At 37.7% G+C, this 18,718-nt stretch overlaps 1 protein-coding gene across 1 annotated transcript in view; it reads left to right on the top strand.

Annotated features, from left to right (window-relative positions):
• Window positions 1-9,743: 9,743 nt before the first annotated feature.
• Window positions 9,744-18,718, top strand: part of MCU (mitochondrial calcium uniporter) — an 809,713-nt gene continuing 800,738 nt past the window's right edge. Inside the window, exon 1 of the mRNA XM_083112063.1 lies at window positions 9,744-9,851. Within this exon, the coding sequence (XP_082968189.1) occupies window positions 9,750-9,851 (102 nt within the window). The 5' untranslated portion in view covers window positions 9,744-9,749. The remainder of the gene's footprint in view (window positions 9,852-18,718) is intronic.

The raw sequence follows: 18,718 nt of genomic DNA, 5'->3' as shown, positions 1-18,718 counted from the left end.
TCTTGCCTACAGAATTAAAGGACATTTCCAAACCAGGTGAGGAAATTAAACAGTTAAAACTCAAACATTACCCCCGAAATGCTGATGGACGGTGTTTTCAAAGTGACTGGTTTAAAAGGTTCAAATGGTTAGAGTATTCACAATTTTTAGATGCAGCATTCTGCTATGCTTGTAGACAATATCGGCCTTTCGGATGCAAAGAAGTGGCCTTTACATCTAAAGGTTTTAAGAACTGGAAGGCAGCTCTCGATAAAACCAAAGCAGGACTAGTGAAACATGATGCGACACTTACACACATAGAAGCAATGTCAAGGTGGGCAGAAAAGCAAAACCGTTCGTTGGTGGGAAAATCTATTTCTACACTAGTCAATCAGAATGTTCTTGAAAAGAATCAATATTATATCAAGAGCATTTCTGAAGTTATTCAGTTCCTTGCAATAAACGAATTGCCTCTTAGGGGAACGTACCACTTAGAAGAACATGAGGAACAAAGCCTGTTTCGAAATATTTTCGAGTTCACGCTTCGAAAAGATGAGAAACTGGCAGACTGTTTTAAGCAGGTGCCTAAAAACGCATCTTACTTGTCCCCTGAAATTCAAAATGACATTATTGAAATAATGGCTGACATCGTACGTGAAAACATTGTTAGTGACATTAATAGTGCAGATGTTCCTTTGTATACTTTGCTTGAAGATGGTACACGAGATAAAAACAACAGAGAAGACGTAGCCATAGGAATCCGCTATGTAAAGAATGGGACAGTCATGGAATCAATTCTGTGCATAGAAACACTGTCAGCTTTTGATGCAGAGTCTTTTGCAGATCTAACACTAAATATTTTTCAGAAATATGGTTTGGATAGTGCGAAATTGCTCAGCCAGTGTTTTGACGGGGCTTCAGTTATGAGTGGGAAGAAAGGGGGTGTGCAAGCTTTAATCCAGCAACGGCTTGGGCGTCTAATTCCTTACGTTCATTGTTTTAACCATCGGTTACATCTGGTAATTGTTAAATGTGTGGATGAAATTTCTCCAATTAAACACTTTTTCGAACAGAGTTCCATGTTGCACAATTTTCTAAAAAAGGGAAAAGTTGTGATGTTATACGAGGGGAGAAGTCTTTCGCGACTTTTAGAACAACGTTGGTCAGGACATTTAAAAATGACGAGAACAATATTTGAAAACTACAGAGATATAATTCATGTTTTGCAGTTGGTGAAAAATGGAAATTTTAACGGGGATGACGTAGCAGCAAGTGTTGGTTTGCTTGTAGTCATTAGCAAACCTCAGTTTCGGTTTTGCTTAGTGTTCATGAAAAAGATCCTTGAAATATTAAGCCCAGTTGATAAAATGCTTCAAGCACGTAATGTTCATTTGGATGCTGGTAGAAAGATGATTGAAGCTGCCACAGAAACATTAAGGGGCATGCGTCAGGAAGATGTGTACGAAGGCATTCTGCAAGAAAGTAATGTACTGCAAGAAGAGGATGGAATTCAGGACGAGATTGTTGAGCACCCCACAAGAAAGAGAAAACGAAATACACAGTTGCAAGACTTCGTTATCACTGACGTCCTAGGAGAGGAAAAGCTCACATCTCTCACACAAATATTCTACGAATGTTTAGATCTTGTGCTAACAGAAATAAATAGACGTTTTACCAATAACGACGACTTATTGGAGGCTATATCATCGGCTGAGTCCCTTCAATTTAGCAACATTGAATATTTATCAGCCTTTGGAATCACCATTCCGTCAAAAGAGGAACTAACTGTTGCCAATGCATATCTCAAGAAACTGGATTCCCCTGATACTTTTAAAGAACTGTACAAAACTAGAATGGCCTACGAAGACACTTATGCTCTACTTGCTGGCATAAGAACTTTTGCATGCAGTACAGCGTTGTGTGAATCCACTTTCTCTGTGTTAACCCGCATCAATAGCCCTCAGAGACTGTCAATGTGCAGCAAGCGCCTGGCAAATCTTGTTTTTCTGGCATTTGAGAAGAAACGAGCATCGAACATAGATATGTCGAGACTGCTTCACAGGTTCAACAACATGAAGAATCGCCGACTCCAACTTTTTTAAGGCAGAGGTATGTACTGTAGTCACTATTATTGAATATTGTGCATTTTTCATATGCTAACTAACTAACTAACTAACTCTCTAGCCTTCTTAAACCCGAAAATTCATGGCTGGAGCAACACAGGCCTTCCATCTTTCCCTATCTTGAGCAAGTTCTACAGTATATACTCTTTTCCATCCCTACCGATTTCCTTTAAATCCATCTCAACGTTGTCCCTCCATCTTCGTCTTGGCCTTCCTACAGGTCTCTTACCATCAGGTTTCCCAACAAGAATCCTGTAAACTCCTCTTTCCTCTCCCATTCGTGCCACATGGCCTGCCCACTTAAGTCTTCTTGATTTAATTATTCTAATAATATCTGGACATCAATACAAATTATGTAGTTCTAAATTATGTAGCCTTCTCCACTCACCTGTCTCCTCATCCCATTTAGGTCCAAAGATTTTCCTAAGGATCTTATTTTCAAATACTCTCAATTTATGTTCCTCTTTCGATGTAAGGGACCAAGTTTCACATCCATATAATACTACAGGCAAAATTACTGTTTTGTATATTTTAACTTTTAGTTTCTTAGATATTAAACGAGAAGACAAAAGTTTATGAAGAGAGAAGTAACATGCTTTTTTCATATGGGATACAAATATTTGTGTAATCAAAAGTGTATGAAGTGTTTAGTAAGGAATGAGGTCAGTAGCATTCAATTAACACTTCGAGAGATGACCGTGTTTTAGAAGATATTGAAAAAGAGGGTATTATTTGTATTATATTTCTATTTCTTTAATGCTTTATATTAACTTAATGACCCCCTGAACACACACAAAATAGCTTACCTTTATTTAATGTGAAACGTTTTTTTAAAAAGTCACCTGATAAACCGTGAGCCCCCCCTGATAAACCCTGAGCCCCCCATAGAGATCAATTCTAGCTACGGGCCTGCTTATAGCTACTGCTAATATACTGCGACGGGACGGGTGATTATTAACTATTAACTATTATTATTGGGAGGAAGGACAGTGCCCAGTTCTTATTCAGTTTTAAATTGTCAGGTGAATTCTTGTGGGGAGATTAAGGATTATTTTGGATGGGGGCAGGCCCGGATTAAGACGAAATTGGTCCTGATGCTTGAAGTCTTCGGTGAACAAGAAACACAACGATGTTATAGTTACGTCACAGCGCAAAGAATAATAGTAGGTGTATAATAAGTAACGCTGCGTCTAGGCGTCCGAAATTGGGGCTCCAAATTTCATTCTAATTTTATTTTCAGGTTAATATAGCAAAAGAAAACTGTTAAGCTTTCGGAAAATTCTCGTCTGTTTTTATCTGGGCCTATTTCAGGAATGGGCCTAATGCTGCAGCATCAATAGCACCCACCTGAGCGGGGGAGACTATGAAACTCTTGACTATCAACCTTAAATCTTAGATTATCGCAGGAATTCTGCCTGGGGGGAATTGATCATTACTAGGGCTCGAAAGTTGAGGAACAATCCTTTTTTATTCTAGTGTCCGAAGACGAGGCCCAACATAATATATGTTCATTTTGGGTCATTGTAGGTCAGAAAAGGGTGGGTTTTATTTGTCCTTTTTTTGCCTTTTCGGCGTTTTTTGGCTTATTGGTCCTTTTTTAGCCTTTTTTAAGGTCTTAACGGCTTTTTTTGCAACTTCACCTTCTTTCGACTACGTTTTTACTGCCCATTCTCAATTCGAATCATCATCAGTTCATCACCTCTTAAACATCCTTTCTGTAGTAAAGAGATAAAAAGAAAGAAAGAAAGAAATATATTTGAACCATCCCTGAAACGAGAGAAAAACTTTTTTGGACGACTGAATCAGGTACGGTACAAGGTCCTTTATCCCTAACTTGTCTGGAAGGTCTCGCTGTAAGTGGCAACTTTATCTTGTTTTGAACCTTTCAGTTTTTTCGCACTGTGTGTTCCATACCACCAGAATTTTGTATTTTTTTCATTAAATATGTAATTAAAACTGAAGTTATTAATTAATTTGGGTCATATTTATACGTCCTTTTTTCCGTTTTTAGGTCCTTTTTTTGATATTTTTAGGTCTTTTTATAGGTCTCTTTTTTGGCAATTTATAGGTCTTCAACTTCCGAGCCCTAATCATTACATTGAGGGTGAGGATATCCAGATGTGGATATCAATGTTAGGTCTTAGTTTAGCACAGAATTTCCATAGCAAGGGCGATCGATCTTTGAAATTCGGAGGGGGGGGATGGGGAGGGCAACATTCAGAGCTTTTGTATAAAATTTGTATGATCATCATTATTTAGGCTGTAATTTTTCTGTATCATTTAAAAGTCATGTGGTGTCAAGTGGATTTCACTCTGGATTATTCGCTAAGCAGGGTGGCGGTGGGTGTCATAACACTCATAACCATCCGCCTTTGTTCCTTCACTCCTAAAACTTAACATCAGATACATGAGAAAGTAGTGAATATAGCACTGCCTACTAAACAAGAAGTCCACGGATAACTATTTTTGTTATTTTAAGTGGCTTTTCTGCCACATTAGGATAGTGAGGATAAGTCTTGGTTAGACAGCATTAGCTACGGGGGAAGGCAAGGGGGTGTCACAAGCGTCGAGGTAAAGTGAGTGCTGATCGAGCAAAAGAAAAAAAAATAATGGAAGGAGTAAAGGTCGCGGAACCTTGTGAAAATATTGACTCATTTAATTGTTTTATTGCCAATGTCGTAATAAATACCCTAAGAAAAATTCCTGCTTGCTTCGCTCGCAATTCTCCATGTTTCACGTCTTTATAAGATGATTGCGAAGGATTATACTAGACTATAGCTGCATTAGCATTACGATTTCATGTGATTTGATTTGAGTATTTCTTAGCGTAGGTTTTCTTCTACTTTGGCCTGATCGCGGCGGTGAGAATGAGTGATGACATGAAATTGACGAAGGAACACTCACAAAAAACACACATGCCCAGCTCGGAATACGAACCTGTCATCCCTGGCATCGTAGAGCGCTGTGCTAACCACTCCGCCACGAATGGCGGCTGATGCATTTTACCAGACGCGATCAATATTCTCGGTATTGATTAATAACATCAGTTTTAAAAATTTAGTCCTTAGTGTTTGTATGCTACTACCCGAGTGTTGTTTGAAAATTTTAGAAATTTTTTAGGAAATGATGCCACAGTTCATTAGGTGAATACCTCACTTTACCAACATCCAAGAAAGTGCTTCTTCAACAGGTAAACGGGCCGTCCCACAAATCGAGCGTCGCAATGGCAAAATTTTACGAATTTTGCTTCAAATTTATTCCCCATCCAGCCTATTCACAGGACTTGGCCCGTGAGATTTCTTCCTGCAGGTGCATCATTTTAACGATATTCATGTTTTTCTATTAGAAATACTACTGTATTGTCTATTCCCTGGGCTGTAATAATTGTAATAACAGTAACGCATTGTAAATAACCCGATACAACAGAAAAATAAATAATGTAAAATGTGAATTTTGCACTTGAGATACAATCCAGAAAAATTTTGACTATGAAATACTCTGAGCATAGGAGGAGCATTTGTTGCAGGAGGAACCAAATTTTATTTTCAGTATCTACTGGTCTGTGTATGAAACAATAATTGAATCAGTCATATGAACAAACCAGTTTTGGTTAAGACAACTGCACCACGAATATTTGGTGTGGTCCACTGGCGTAAGCAGGGTAGAGGGTGCAGATCCTTCTGATATTTTGAGCAAATAAAATTTTTCAAATGAAAGCTGTAAACAACTCGGGAAAAGGGAAAAAGACCACCGACTACCCATATTTGTCTTTGAACAGCTTTTATAACGAAGGTAAAAAATGATATTTAGGAAGAATATTCTACTGTGTCCTGTCTCCTGCCAGCTATGTAATATCTACCTCTACAATTCGAGCCTCCTCAAAAATCTTATCTTTAAGTTGTGGGCTAACATTCTAACATTCATTGTCCGTACAAAAACGCTATTTATAATGATTTATTTTCTGACATCTCAAATTATCTAACCAATCAATGTGATAGCTTTCTGCGTGCCGAAAACTTAGATCTACATTTTAAGATATAACTGTCGATGATTTGACAGGCTATTGCATTCAAGTTAAAATCAGTTACTATATATGTGTACAAAATATTTTTTTGTGGGGGGGATTATGATAAACGAATTTTGGTGAACTGCGTCCATGGGCTTGGGGGGGGGGAGGGGAGATGGGCACTCCTGCTCATTATGATGTTTCTTTGCTACTGAATATACGTTTTTGGTCACTGAACAGATTTCTGTGCACAGTAATGCAACTATATGGCACAGATTGAATGAAAAGACAGTTACCAAACTCTCAAGCTGTCAAATCGTCGTACGAGAACCAGAGGAACGTAACTCCAAAAATGATGTTTTTGGTTTTGTTTAACGTTTCTTACTATTTGGAGTCAGATCGACATATCTCCACTCCTAATCTTTAGCAGTAAGGTTGAGTCACGTATCTACAGTTTACTGACTTTCTAAGTCCGACATATTCCTAACAACACTTTATTTCCTTTCTCCTGTAAATTTGATAAATTGGAGTTACGTCCCTCAAGTTCTCACAGGACCAAATACCAAACGGTATCAAAATGTATCTAAAAAGTCTAAAAAATATGTTTAAAACATTTGTAAGAAAACGAAGTTGTGTGTTTTAAACATGCCAACCCTGCTCACAATCTTCAGGAGGCAGGGGTCCCGGATTCGAATCCCGGCCTGCGCATGGATGTTTGTGAGTTTCCATTCCAGGAGCGTATATCCCAGGCTATCTACGAAGCCTGAAGCCTAGAAAGTAAAATACTGAAGAAAAATCTATTAGAAACTGTGAATTAACCTGATTTCAAAAAGAGGATAATGGCGATTGTGAAGTTGGAAACCTGAATTGATAGGAGTTGGCAACCTGAATTCTTAGAAGTTGGCAACCTGTATTTTTATAAGTTTGTAACCTGAATTTTTATAAGTTTGCAACCTGACTATCGTAGGGATGACAACGTAGCTTTCTTTGAAGACGTCAAGAATGTGCCTAGTCTTCTCCCTTCCTCCATAGCCAAGGACCAGGTGTCATAGTGAGCTAGTCCAGGTCTTAGACTCAGCATACGCCACTGGTCCATTCATGAATTTCATTATATCATCACTCATCCGCATCTTCGCAAATTTGCCAAAAAATGGAACAAAAAACGAAGTCAAATAAACCAAATCAATCAATCAATCTTCAGGAGGGTGACGGTGTGGTTGAGCTCTGTTCTCGTGAGGGTCGCCCAGTTGTCGACTGCCGTTCCTCGGGACTTCAACAACCTTTTCTGAGCAGGCCTCATCTCCAGGAAGGCATCAACTCGGGGCAAGCCCCTGCACCTACCGACATGTTGGGTGAGAATGAGTCAAGTCAAGGGATGTTAAAAACCTTTTCCTGCTCCGCCCAAAATAGGCGATAGTTAGGCTGGAGAGTTAAATTAACTAACCAATCTCTAGCCACATCTGTATAAGCATTTTCGGGAACTTAGTACTCATAGCAAGACGGATTGCAATTTAAATGTATACTAACTGCTAACCAATACAAAAAATAAATAGAATAAATTTACAATATCAGTTGGCAGTGGCGGCGATTAGGAGGGGCGTGGTGAGGGGGCAGTTGTCCCCCACTTTTTGCAACTTTTGCCCCCGCACAGACACGTATCCAGGAATTCCTTTCGGGTGGGGGGGGGGGGGCTGAACACCATATTTTTAAGGGGTATAGATAGAACCTCACAATTGTATGTTTAAGGCCAGTGGTGGCGATTGGGTTCCAAAATGGGCGGGGGGGGGGGGAGCAAGGAAGCTGTTACACATGCACGGGATAGACAATCCACTCGACAACGCGAAATTCAAACTGTGGGCTGCGAACTGGATGCAGCATTTCTTTCTTAATAAACCGCTCCAATACCCGGTACTGCTGAAATATTCACTTTAGAGAGAGAGACCTTTGATATCTTCAGCCCTCGATCCGAACTAGCACTACACTGAGGCTCCGGAAGTTCCACTGTCGTCAATGTCTTCAGCTCTGGACTCGAACTGGAACTAGTAGTAGACTTCGTTACTTTATGGTATTTAGTCCTCTTCATTTTCGAATCACTATATTTTATAAAGCTACCAATGGACACTGACTGATCATTAATCGACTGTATAATCGACTGCGTACAGATTGATGCCAGTGTGGGGGCGCTCCATCTTGTTGTAGAATGTAGTCACCTCTCTCTGCAGCAAATTGAGGAATTAACCAGTCACGTAGCATTGTTAAGTAGCTTTCACCTGTGATTGTTGGCCCCTCAAAGAAGAACGGACAGTACACTCGACGCTCTGACACTGCACAAAAAACATTCACCTTGGGTGAGTCACGTTCCACATCAAGAGTGGTATGCGGATGCTCGCTTCCCCAGATCCTAACATTATGCCTGTTCACTTTTCCACTCAAGTGGAAGGTCGCCTCATCACTAAAAATGATCTTTGCCAGAAAGGTTTCATCGTCCTCCAATAAAGTGTGGATAGTCGAACAAAACTAACGTCGCTTTACCTTGTCTTGTGGATATAACTTTTGAACCAATTTCAGCCGGTACGGGTGAAAACGCAAACGCTTCCGTAAAATCTTGCTTACGGTAGTTTGTGGCACCTGCAACTGCCTGCTGGCTTGACGTGTTGATTTTCTGGGACTGCGTACAAAGGCTTCTCCGAAAGCGAACACCGAAAGCGCAAGAAAAGTGTACGTGCAATATTATATCAACACCAGGGTTATAGAATATTCTCTGTCTTGCCTTGATAATTATTTCTCTCCTTAAATTTTCGTCACATTATTCAAGAAGACAAAAACCTAATTTTATGTACTGTAAACTGAAAAATTTTCTGGGAGGCTGCAGCCCCCTGGTCCCCACCTAGGATACGTGCTATTATCAATTACAGGGTTACAGAAGATTCTCCATCTTGCTTCGATAATAATTATTTATCTCCTTAAAGTATCGTCACATTATTCAAGAGGGCAAAACCCTAATTTTATCTAGTGTAATGTGAAAAATTTCCTGGGGTGGGGGGGGGGGCTCGAGCCTTCTGATTCCCACCTTAGATACGCGCTATTAACAATAACAGGGTAATAGAACGCTCTCCGTCTTGTCTTGATAATTATTTCTCTCCTTAAATTATTTCTTTCACTCAAGAAATCAAAAACGTCATTTTATCTAGTTGTAAATCGAAAACTTTCTGGGGGCTCGACCCCCCTAAGCCCCCTTGGATACGTGCCTGCCCCCGCACTATGCTAAACCTTATCTACCAACGGAAAGTAAACTGTCCTCGCCCCCCCCCCCATCAGTTTTGAAACCTTGTCCCCCTCGCCCTCCAGTTGTGGAACCCATTCGCCCCCACTGACAGTTGGCTGGTATGCTCTTGCAGCACAAATGACATAAACGAACATTAAATGATTAAACATAATCAGAATAAATACACTGCTTGTAACAGTTGTACGGCGTGTTACAACTGTAGCAACCGGGCCACTCATTCCGCATTCTGTTGCTACATATCCAAAAGTGAGATGCGACGCCAAGTAACAATAATGCAAGCAGTACAAGGTATTATCTGAATTATTGAGTTTGCTACACTTGAAGAGCACCGTTCCTTATTTAAAGCAGTACGAAGATGGCGGCTAGTGGTGCAGTGTGTCGCGCGAAAGTGTTCGTTTTCGACTTAAATCGAGTTGTTAACTTAACGTGCTTCGTTGGAGTCGGACCATGTAATAAGGTAACATAATTTAACATGTTTATTCAGATTATACGACTCTTCGAAGTAGTTTTATTTATGTATTGGCTTTTTTTACTGGGACTTGTGCAGTACAGCGTTGCCGGTTGTACTGTTTATATGCTGAATGTAGGCGTGGGCTTGTTGAACTGTTGGATAATATGTGAAACAGCAATAGCGTTATCATCTGTGTGTGACTACATTTTGTAGGAACGTGTGAGAGTTGTTGATAAAGCGTATTAATGAATGACATAAAATAAATAGATACGCAATCAATCGTTAGATAGGCGTATTAAATATTATCATACTCATGTTACCGGTCTATTTAAAGATACCGACTACATTTGATTTGTTATCTCCGAAGGTTTACACGGTGAAATTCCATTTAAATGTACATAAACATCGAATTTTTTTAACTGAGCGCAGCACATGCTTCGCCTGCTATCAAAAATTTGTATGATAAACCTACTTATTTTACGTCGCTTTTCTAATTCTAGGTTACTCGCGACGAGGAGACTGAATGGTAAATCGACGAAATAGATTTAGGGGACAAACTCAATGAAACTATGCCTTACCCAAATGCGAACACGGAACATTTGGGTTCAGAGTGCACTACGCTGACTTCTACACCATAAAATAGCTTTTGATAAATATCCAGGTTGATATAAATTAATATATTTGTAAAATTACACTCACACTTTTAGAATTGTTGCAAACAATCTCTACACATTCGGTCTTTTACTTCTGCTTTTTACAGTATCATTTCAGTGTAACTATTGTTTTTCTATGATTGATTGCCTACACAGTTAAAACTACTTTTTTGTATATTTTGCACAAAATATCCATTTCAAACTTATCTCTATGTTTAAAAATATGAGTACAAGGCAACATTCACTGTATTTTTCTTTATTTTATGTTGCTTTTCTGCATGTTTAGGCTAATCATGATCACCAGGATGAATAACGATTAGATAAAATTGATGAAGGGACAGTCAAAGAGCAACATTCATGCTTAGACTGGGACTTGAAAGCCGAATGTTTGGTGATGAGATTGTGTGTCTGTCAATTACAAAGGCCCAAGTTCATTTTGTTTTATTGCGATTTCATCATGCTACGAATGCAATTTTTACATGATTCGATTTTGATGTACATCTGTTAACACATACTGTGGAGTTTTAGCGGTTACTTAAGGTTTTGTTCAATATATGCTTTCGTGGTTAGGTTTAGTTCCCTTAGCTTGAAAATAAAGTCCCTAAATGCATTCTACTAAGGTTCTGATTTACTTCTACATTCATTCCAACGCTTCTACGATATTTACAGTCGCTTGTCGACAGAGAATATCTTGTCCATGAGAAGTGCGTAAGGTAATTTTCAAGTTACCACCAAGTTTTTTAGAGTCCAAACAGTGCTCATTACTTTAAGGAAGGTTCAAATTTCGTGTGACAATGATTTCCAAAATTCTACAATAATTAGTCTTTGTGCTAGGAGAAATCATAAAACAATCGGAACATTTACCAAAATAAGCTGTGTGGTCATTATCTGAGTGTGCTTCCAACTCATAGCAGACACTTAGAATAACAAGATCGACTTTGCCTTTTATCTTATCTTACTTTTGCCTTATCAAAATATGGATTTGCAATTGTGGACATGGCTGTCGCGAGGGAAACGAGCTGGTCTGACGACCCCTTTGGAAATTAGCATTGCTCATTACAAGTTACAAAAAAGCAGAAGTTTGTTATGTTTTATTCTTAATAACTAAATGAAAGTTCAGGCAGTGATATTTGAACAGAATAACCAAAGTAAGAACTGCTTTAGGTCGAAAAATTGAGTGTAAAATACAAGCCAGGTTATGATTTCTGATTTACTCCAAAGAATAAATGGTTTCACAATTTAAAAAATAAATAAAAATAGAGTTTAAAGTCACACAGCATGAACTTGACTGTGACTGAAATTTTCCCCTAATGTTTGTGTGTAAAAGTTAACAATAGAAGAACTATACATTTCAATACCGTTTGAAATGTAAATAAAAAAGAGTTGTCTACTATTCAAGTTTTTTCAGTGGGCTGAGCCTTCCCCCTTCAAGGAATTTCTGACTGCCTATGATTGTAGGCTCTGTTATTGGGAGGATGGTGTGAAAGTGTAAAGACTGTTGATTCATTTTCCGATACTTCTGATATGAGGTTAGGTTATAATAATTTAAACATTTGTAAGATTTTACTTCATGGGATGTGATGTATTGCTGAACTATCCTTTGTGACACTGCAAATTTGTATATTAGTGCAGATGCATGGGAGTGTGTGTCATTCTAGCCTGAACACGCTGTAAATATATTACTCACATTCTTGGAACTATTTTACATATTTATATTTCAATTATTGCAGTATTGTAGGTGTAAAAATGCACGATATGGAGTGGTTAGCATAATGTATTATATAGTTGGAGGTCTCGAATTTGACCCTTCGGTAAGGCATTGGTAGGCTATATAATTATACTTGCCCGTCATCCTTTCGTCTACTCATCATGATCAACCCAAGAGTTAGCAGTGCAATGAAAAAAAAAAGTAGAAAGAAAAAATTTGATCCCAGTTTTAAGAATAAAGTTACATCACCCCTAAATTTAGACTTATTGGGGAGGCACTTTGCTTGAAAGGTCTTTTTTATTGCATCAAGATAAACAATGTGGTCATTCATCTCAAATAGGAAGGGAGCACTCTTGCACTGTCATCCATTTATTTGATAAAATGGTTGTGCTAGAGGGTACAAATAGGCTACATTAAAATCTGAAATATTTTCCCCTGTAGTTTGGATAATTAAGGTGCAGGTTAGGGAAGCCATGAAAAAAAAAAAATGTGCATTTTCAAAGTTTCATGAAACATGCGAGTCTCTAAAGTTATGGCATACACAAATAGAAAATTGATTGAGACTTCCAGTCTATTTAACACTGAAATTTTGAGTAAGCTACAATAAAAACTGTCCTAGAAGGAATCGATTTTAAGGTTGTAGTGTGGGTTACTATGTTTCCAGAATTAATGCAATGATAGTAATTAATGGAAGATAATTTATTTTTCACTCCTTCCGAGATGGCAATGGCAATATATATATATATAAAAAGTTACCTTCGTTTTTCTTCAGAATACTAGGCAATAACCTTTTATCATTGACCATAAGTACTGTGGAAATAGAGTGGGCAATATTTTTTTGTTGTTTGCTTATTTTGTTTGTAATGTATGTTTTACATATTTTGGTACATTAGCATCAGCCACTCTGGTAGTGCAATAGAGAGCCTGCAACAAGTGGCAAAATATCAACCAATGATAGAAATGAACAGTATGATCAATAAGTGAAATAAAATAATAATGCTGTATCACATTTTTGAGATTTTTCTTTAAAAAGGGTAAAGAAATGCAGTAAAACCTGCATCTACCACCATGTTGAACTACCTTATTGGTAGTACGGGAATATAGCAGTAGAAACACTCGCTTTCTTTTCTGACCAATATTGCATTTATTATTGCACCAAGACCCCGAATGTGGACAAGAAGAAGACCTCTCTCACTTACCTAAATGCTTTCCCTTTCCTGTCCTGACACCTCAGTTTCTGAACGCCACTCTCTCTCCGGGCACCTTCTCTCAACACAGCCTGATCAGCCACGACTTCCTCTCGGCTAATGTCTCCCACTCATGATTCGGCAATGACATTGCCTGGTTTAGAGTCGCACCTGCATTCCTATTTCAAGATCTCCTTCTCAGTCCACAATATATTTGATCGCAAAATAATGGAAAAAATGTTTTGATGCATGTGTGTACACGTTAACACATACACACGTATTTGAAAGAAATCTGTGATGGTCACTGGGCATTTAAGAGTTTGCCTGTCGGATTAAAATTACTTTTTTGTCTTAAGCACTGCTGTGTAAAAGTGCAGGTCTTTACTGTGTGCTATAGTTGCATCAGTTCCGTGTGTGAACACTATTTAATGCATGCTAAGACAAATATTTTATGAATTGTAACTAGCATTAAGTTACCATGAGCAACAACTGTTTCTTATGGTTAAAGGTGCAATCTTTAATATTATCTGTGCTAAACAAAAAAATGAGGATTCTTGCTAGTACAACAATTGAATTATGCATGCATGACAGCTTATTATGCTAAACCGCAGTTCTACCTCCCATAGTATTTGTATGTGGAAGGAAAATATACTTGAATGCACCAAATACATTACACATTGTTTAAAAAATGATTAAATTATTTTTTTTCTTGTTGCTTTATAGCTGCGGTAGCTCAGTCATTAGGGCATCTGACTTCCATGCGAGAGACTCTGGTTCGATCCCCGGCAGGGGAGAAAGGTTAAAGAAATGCAGGAAAACCAGGATTTTTTCAACCTGTTCAAGCGGCTCCGGCACCCACCCAGTGTCGTATAAAGTCGGTACCTGGAGGAAACACTGGGGGTTAATGGTGGCCAGGGGTGTGGTGGTGATCACATCACCTCCACCTTTGGCCGTGATCAAGAATGTGTGGAGCCCTAACCCCACATCCCTATATGCCTTCACGGCGTAGTGCATAGCACAGGTGTGCTCTTTACTTTTTTTTTTGTTGCTTTTATGCATTCAGTATTTCATTCCATCATAGTTCAGGTTCTCATTGGACTGATTAGTAACTATAATATTATAGCATGCATTTTATAAACTAGAAATGAAGGTTCGAATGTTTTGAAGATTCATTCCCAACATAGTTCACATGCTCAAATAGGAAAATGCATATTAAAATTTCACTGCTTTGTCATATTTCTTTTCTTATTTAAATCTGTACACAGGCATTTTATAACAGAAGGCATGAACGCAATTGAACTAGGACATTCATATTTCTTAATGGTGGAATATTATGAGATAACAGTTTGAACACCCTTCCAAGACTTATTTCATTTTGTATTTGCTAAATAAATTGAAAATTTTAATCCTTTCAATCATCCATTTTCAGTAAAGTATGAAGCCCTGTTTATCAGTTTTTATAATTGAATTTTACTAAATTTTTCATAAGAAATGGCAGTGATATATTTTTTCTTCTTTACATTTTTGCATATTGTGTACATTTTATATTAAATGCCAGTGCAAAAATGTAGGGTTGAGACTTCTTTAGTCATATGTCTTCGTCAAGAGCAAGACAATCATAATTGGAACAACAGATCAAAGGAATCCAATGAAATCTCAAAAATCAGTTGGACTGTTTCATTTAATAGACTTCTAAAATAGCCATATAAAGCACAAAGAGAAGCAATTTAAACATTCCAACTATTTTTGAGCTTCAAATTGTCTATTACATGTCATTCGTCTGTTGTTCTAATAATGATTGTTTAATAATTTCTAATACATTGTTTCATTCACTTCTTGACCTTGACAAAGTTATATGTTTGTATGTAGAAACGAATGAAAAAAGAAGTATTAACCACAGGGCCTTTCCGATTGCATAGTGCCAATCAGTTAGCCATAATTTTTCGTGATTAGTACATAAAAAGTATCTGGCCACTAAGGGGATCGAACTCCATGACCTTCACGTTATTAGCACGATGCTCTAACCAATGCTAGCATTGTTGCCTTTTAATCAAATGGTCCTGAGATCGATAACCAATGTGATTCAGATCACACTATAAACTTTAGGCCAAGCTCCGATTGAGTGATTATCCACTTCTGGCTAATACATGAAGATGAGTGATGACATGATGAAGGAGCACTCACAAAGAACGCCCAGGCCAGGATTTGAACCTGAGTCATTTGGTATTGTAGCATGCTGTGATAACCAGTCCCGATTGACATATCTTTGTATGAAGTAGACTTATGAACAAACTCAAACAAAAAATACATTATTAACATTAATATAACTTCTTGTGAGCATGTGTTTACTTCTTTCATTGCACAATGTTTTATTTGCATGTAGGCATCAAGTTTTATGCATATTTAATTAAACTGGTGCATCTGTCCCTTGTTAGTGATAAATTTCTTCATAGTTATTCTCCAACTAATATTTGTACCTGCTGGAGGCACATAGTGGTTCGGATCCCACTTTAAACTGTAGGTCCAGTCCTGATTAACACCAAAACAACCAACCAATCTAATATTTGCGTGAAAAAAAAATCTGATTTTGTTACTTTGTTCAATGAACCCAAGTGCAATACATATTTTAATGTATTTGTATGTTCTGTTGGTGTTTGATCATCAGGTATCCAACTGAACCAAAATCACAGAAACATATTTATTCTCTGTTCAGGATACACCAGGAAATGTGTGGATTAACCAATAAATTAAATTGTTGTTAATAAAACATGACGATATGGAATGAGATGATTGTAGAAAGAGATAATCTAGACTATTTATGAAGTTATACTAGTATAAGGGTGTTACTGCAAAATCTAAACTGATTTCTTCATGATAGCACTCTGCCATGTACTTACATGAAATGGAGTGGATTAGATTATTTGTGCATATAACAATAATAACCCGTGGCTCAACGGCCCATTGAGGGTCCGGACCTACTTACCGACTGCTGGCCTCACTCCTACCCTAATTCTACTCACTCAGTCACCCGACGTGGGAGATCATCCATCCAGTTACGAGGTGACGTGTGGTCAGCACGATGAACCCCAGTTGTCTTAGGTTTTCAAGATCAGGTTACGCTACTAATTCGTAGCTCCTCAATGGCCTCATGATGGTGGGTAGCCACCGGTCCCATACTCAGGCCAAAATCTTAGGAGAAAAGTTGTTATGCTTCTCCCAGGAGACTGTAACATGTGTGCATCGTGTAGTCAGAGCCCAAAACATGACGCTTTAGACCACATGGCACAATATTTGTGCATATAGTGGGCTTAAATCGAACATGTGGTGGAACACATGATTTTTTTATAAGGCCCTCAAGTGTCGACCTATCTTCTATGCAGTATATACACTTGGAAACTGCGTTCTTTCAGGCTAATGGAACACTGGCATCTGGACCCACAGTCTGCCAATTCATTTCATCATAATGAGCCCAAATTGCAGAAAAATCAAGTACAAAAAAGTCAACTACTAACAAACAAAACAAACACAAAATTATCTTGTAATTGATGTATGACAGTTATGGTTCTCTGCAAGTTGAATATTTTATATTTGTTTATTTTTTTTTTTTTTGAAAACAAGCAATTCATATCTGCATGATGTTAAAGTCCAGAAGGTTAAACTGTCAACTCCTTTAGAACATCATATCTGATAAGATTTATAATTAGACGATGAACTCATGTACATGTCATGTACATGTATGTATGACCTCTTACTAGTTATTTCAGGTCCTCCCCAAGGGTACAGTGGTAATGCTGTCCCCTTGTAATCAAAGGGTCCTGGGTCTAATCCTGATGGAGGCACATTGTGCCGTTGTTCAGATTATGAAATGTCCTAGTAGAACTTTGTACACATGGAAAGATGAAATATAGAAGATAAAGGAGGAGTCATGCGCTCGTTATGATGTATCAGGGTATGCTGCTGAGAATGTACATAGGTCAATGTTAGGCACTAAAAATTGAAGAAGAAAAGGCAAACCAAAAAGAGATCACAGTGGAAATCAAGTTACAATGCAGATTGTTTATACTGAATTTTTTAAAATTAAAATCACCTTCTTTAAAGGTCTGGAATTAATAAATAGGAATTTTCAAGCTCAAACGGTTTGTTTCTGACAATTTTACAGTTCTTATGGAGAACTACAAAATAATATTATCAATAATTATAATATTAGACCAGTTTGCAATTTCATTTGTTTACAAATAGCTGCAATTAAATCTATATAAAACCACTATACTGACAAATTTCAAATAAAAATTATGTCATGTCCCTTCCTGTATTTAACTTTGTTATATGTCCAATATATTATCAATAATTATAATATTAGACCAGTTTGCAATTTCATATGTTTACAAATAGCTGCAAATAAAGCTATATAAAACCACTATACTGACAAATTTCAAATAAAATTTATGTCATCTCCCTCCCTGTATTTAACTTAGTTATGTTTCCAGCCCCTGTCACTCCTGTCCTTGCATTCTCGTTCTCTTCTTACCTTCCTTCTTTTCTTCAAGTTGCCATATCATTACATTTGCCAGCCTCTGCACTCCTTTTAAGTTCTACAGATAAATATATGCCTTCTGTTCTCAAATATATCCCATTCAACTTAGGAATTCTGCTGCTTTATGTGGCACTTCTATCCCTACTTTCCCATCATGATTTTTTTTGTTTCTCAATTTTTGACAAATGTGTTTAGTTTCTGGAGCTTTGCTGCAAGGGCTGGACCCTCTGCTGTACTATACCTGTAACGTTGTGTCAAGTGTTCAGCGCATTCTTCACGGATGTGTAGATTTTAATTTCCTCGGTTTCAACCTTCCCAACGATTTGGAGATGACAGTGTTTTGTTAAAAATATTTTTAGCTTTTGAGAAGAGCAGGCCTTTTTACACCGTTTCTGAGGAAATTTTTAGGCTTTCCTTACTTTTTTAACGTATTGTGTTTGTCCTGTGCAGGTCCCTTTACAACTTGTATGTCTAACCTTTTTCAAGGGGCTCTTTACACCCCCTTTTAATTTTAAGGTAAGGGTTTCAGATAAGGGGATTTTCCCTGTGTACTGAAGAGGATGCAAAATGGCCATACATGTAAAAGCACCCAAAAATTTAAAATCAATGAATCAATTTTTTTTTTGTCTCTTGTTTGTCTGTTTTTGTATTTCACCCCACCTACTCCATGCCCTTGCAAAATATTTTCACTTTGTGCAGTTCTATATGTTTCTTATGTATGTTCCTTTGCCTATTGTAGTGTTGGACAAAATCAGTAAAGATGCTGGAATGGATGGATGAAGGAGGAATGG

The sequence above is a fragment of the Lepisma saccharinum genome, chromosome 1 (assembly GCF_977018435.1).
Source record: "Lepisma saccharinum chromosome 1, izLepSacc3.1, whole genome shotgun sequence".
NCBI lineage: Eukaryota > Metazoa > Arthropoda > Insecta > Zygentoma > Lepismatidae > Lepisma > Lepisma saccharinum.
Note: the sequence above shows the minus strand (reverse complement) of the source record. Positions and strands in the feature narration are given on the sequence as shown.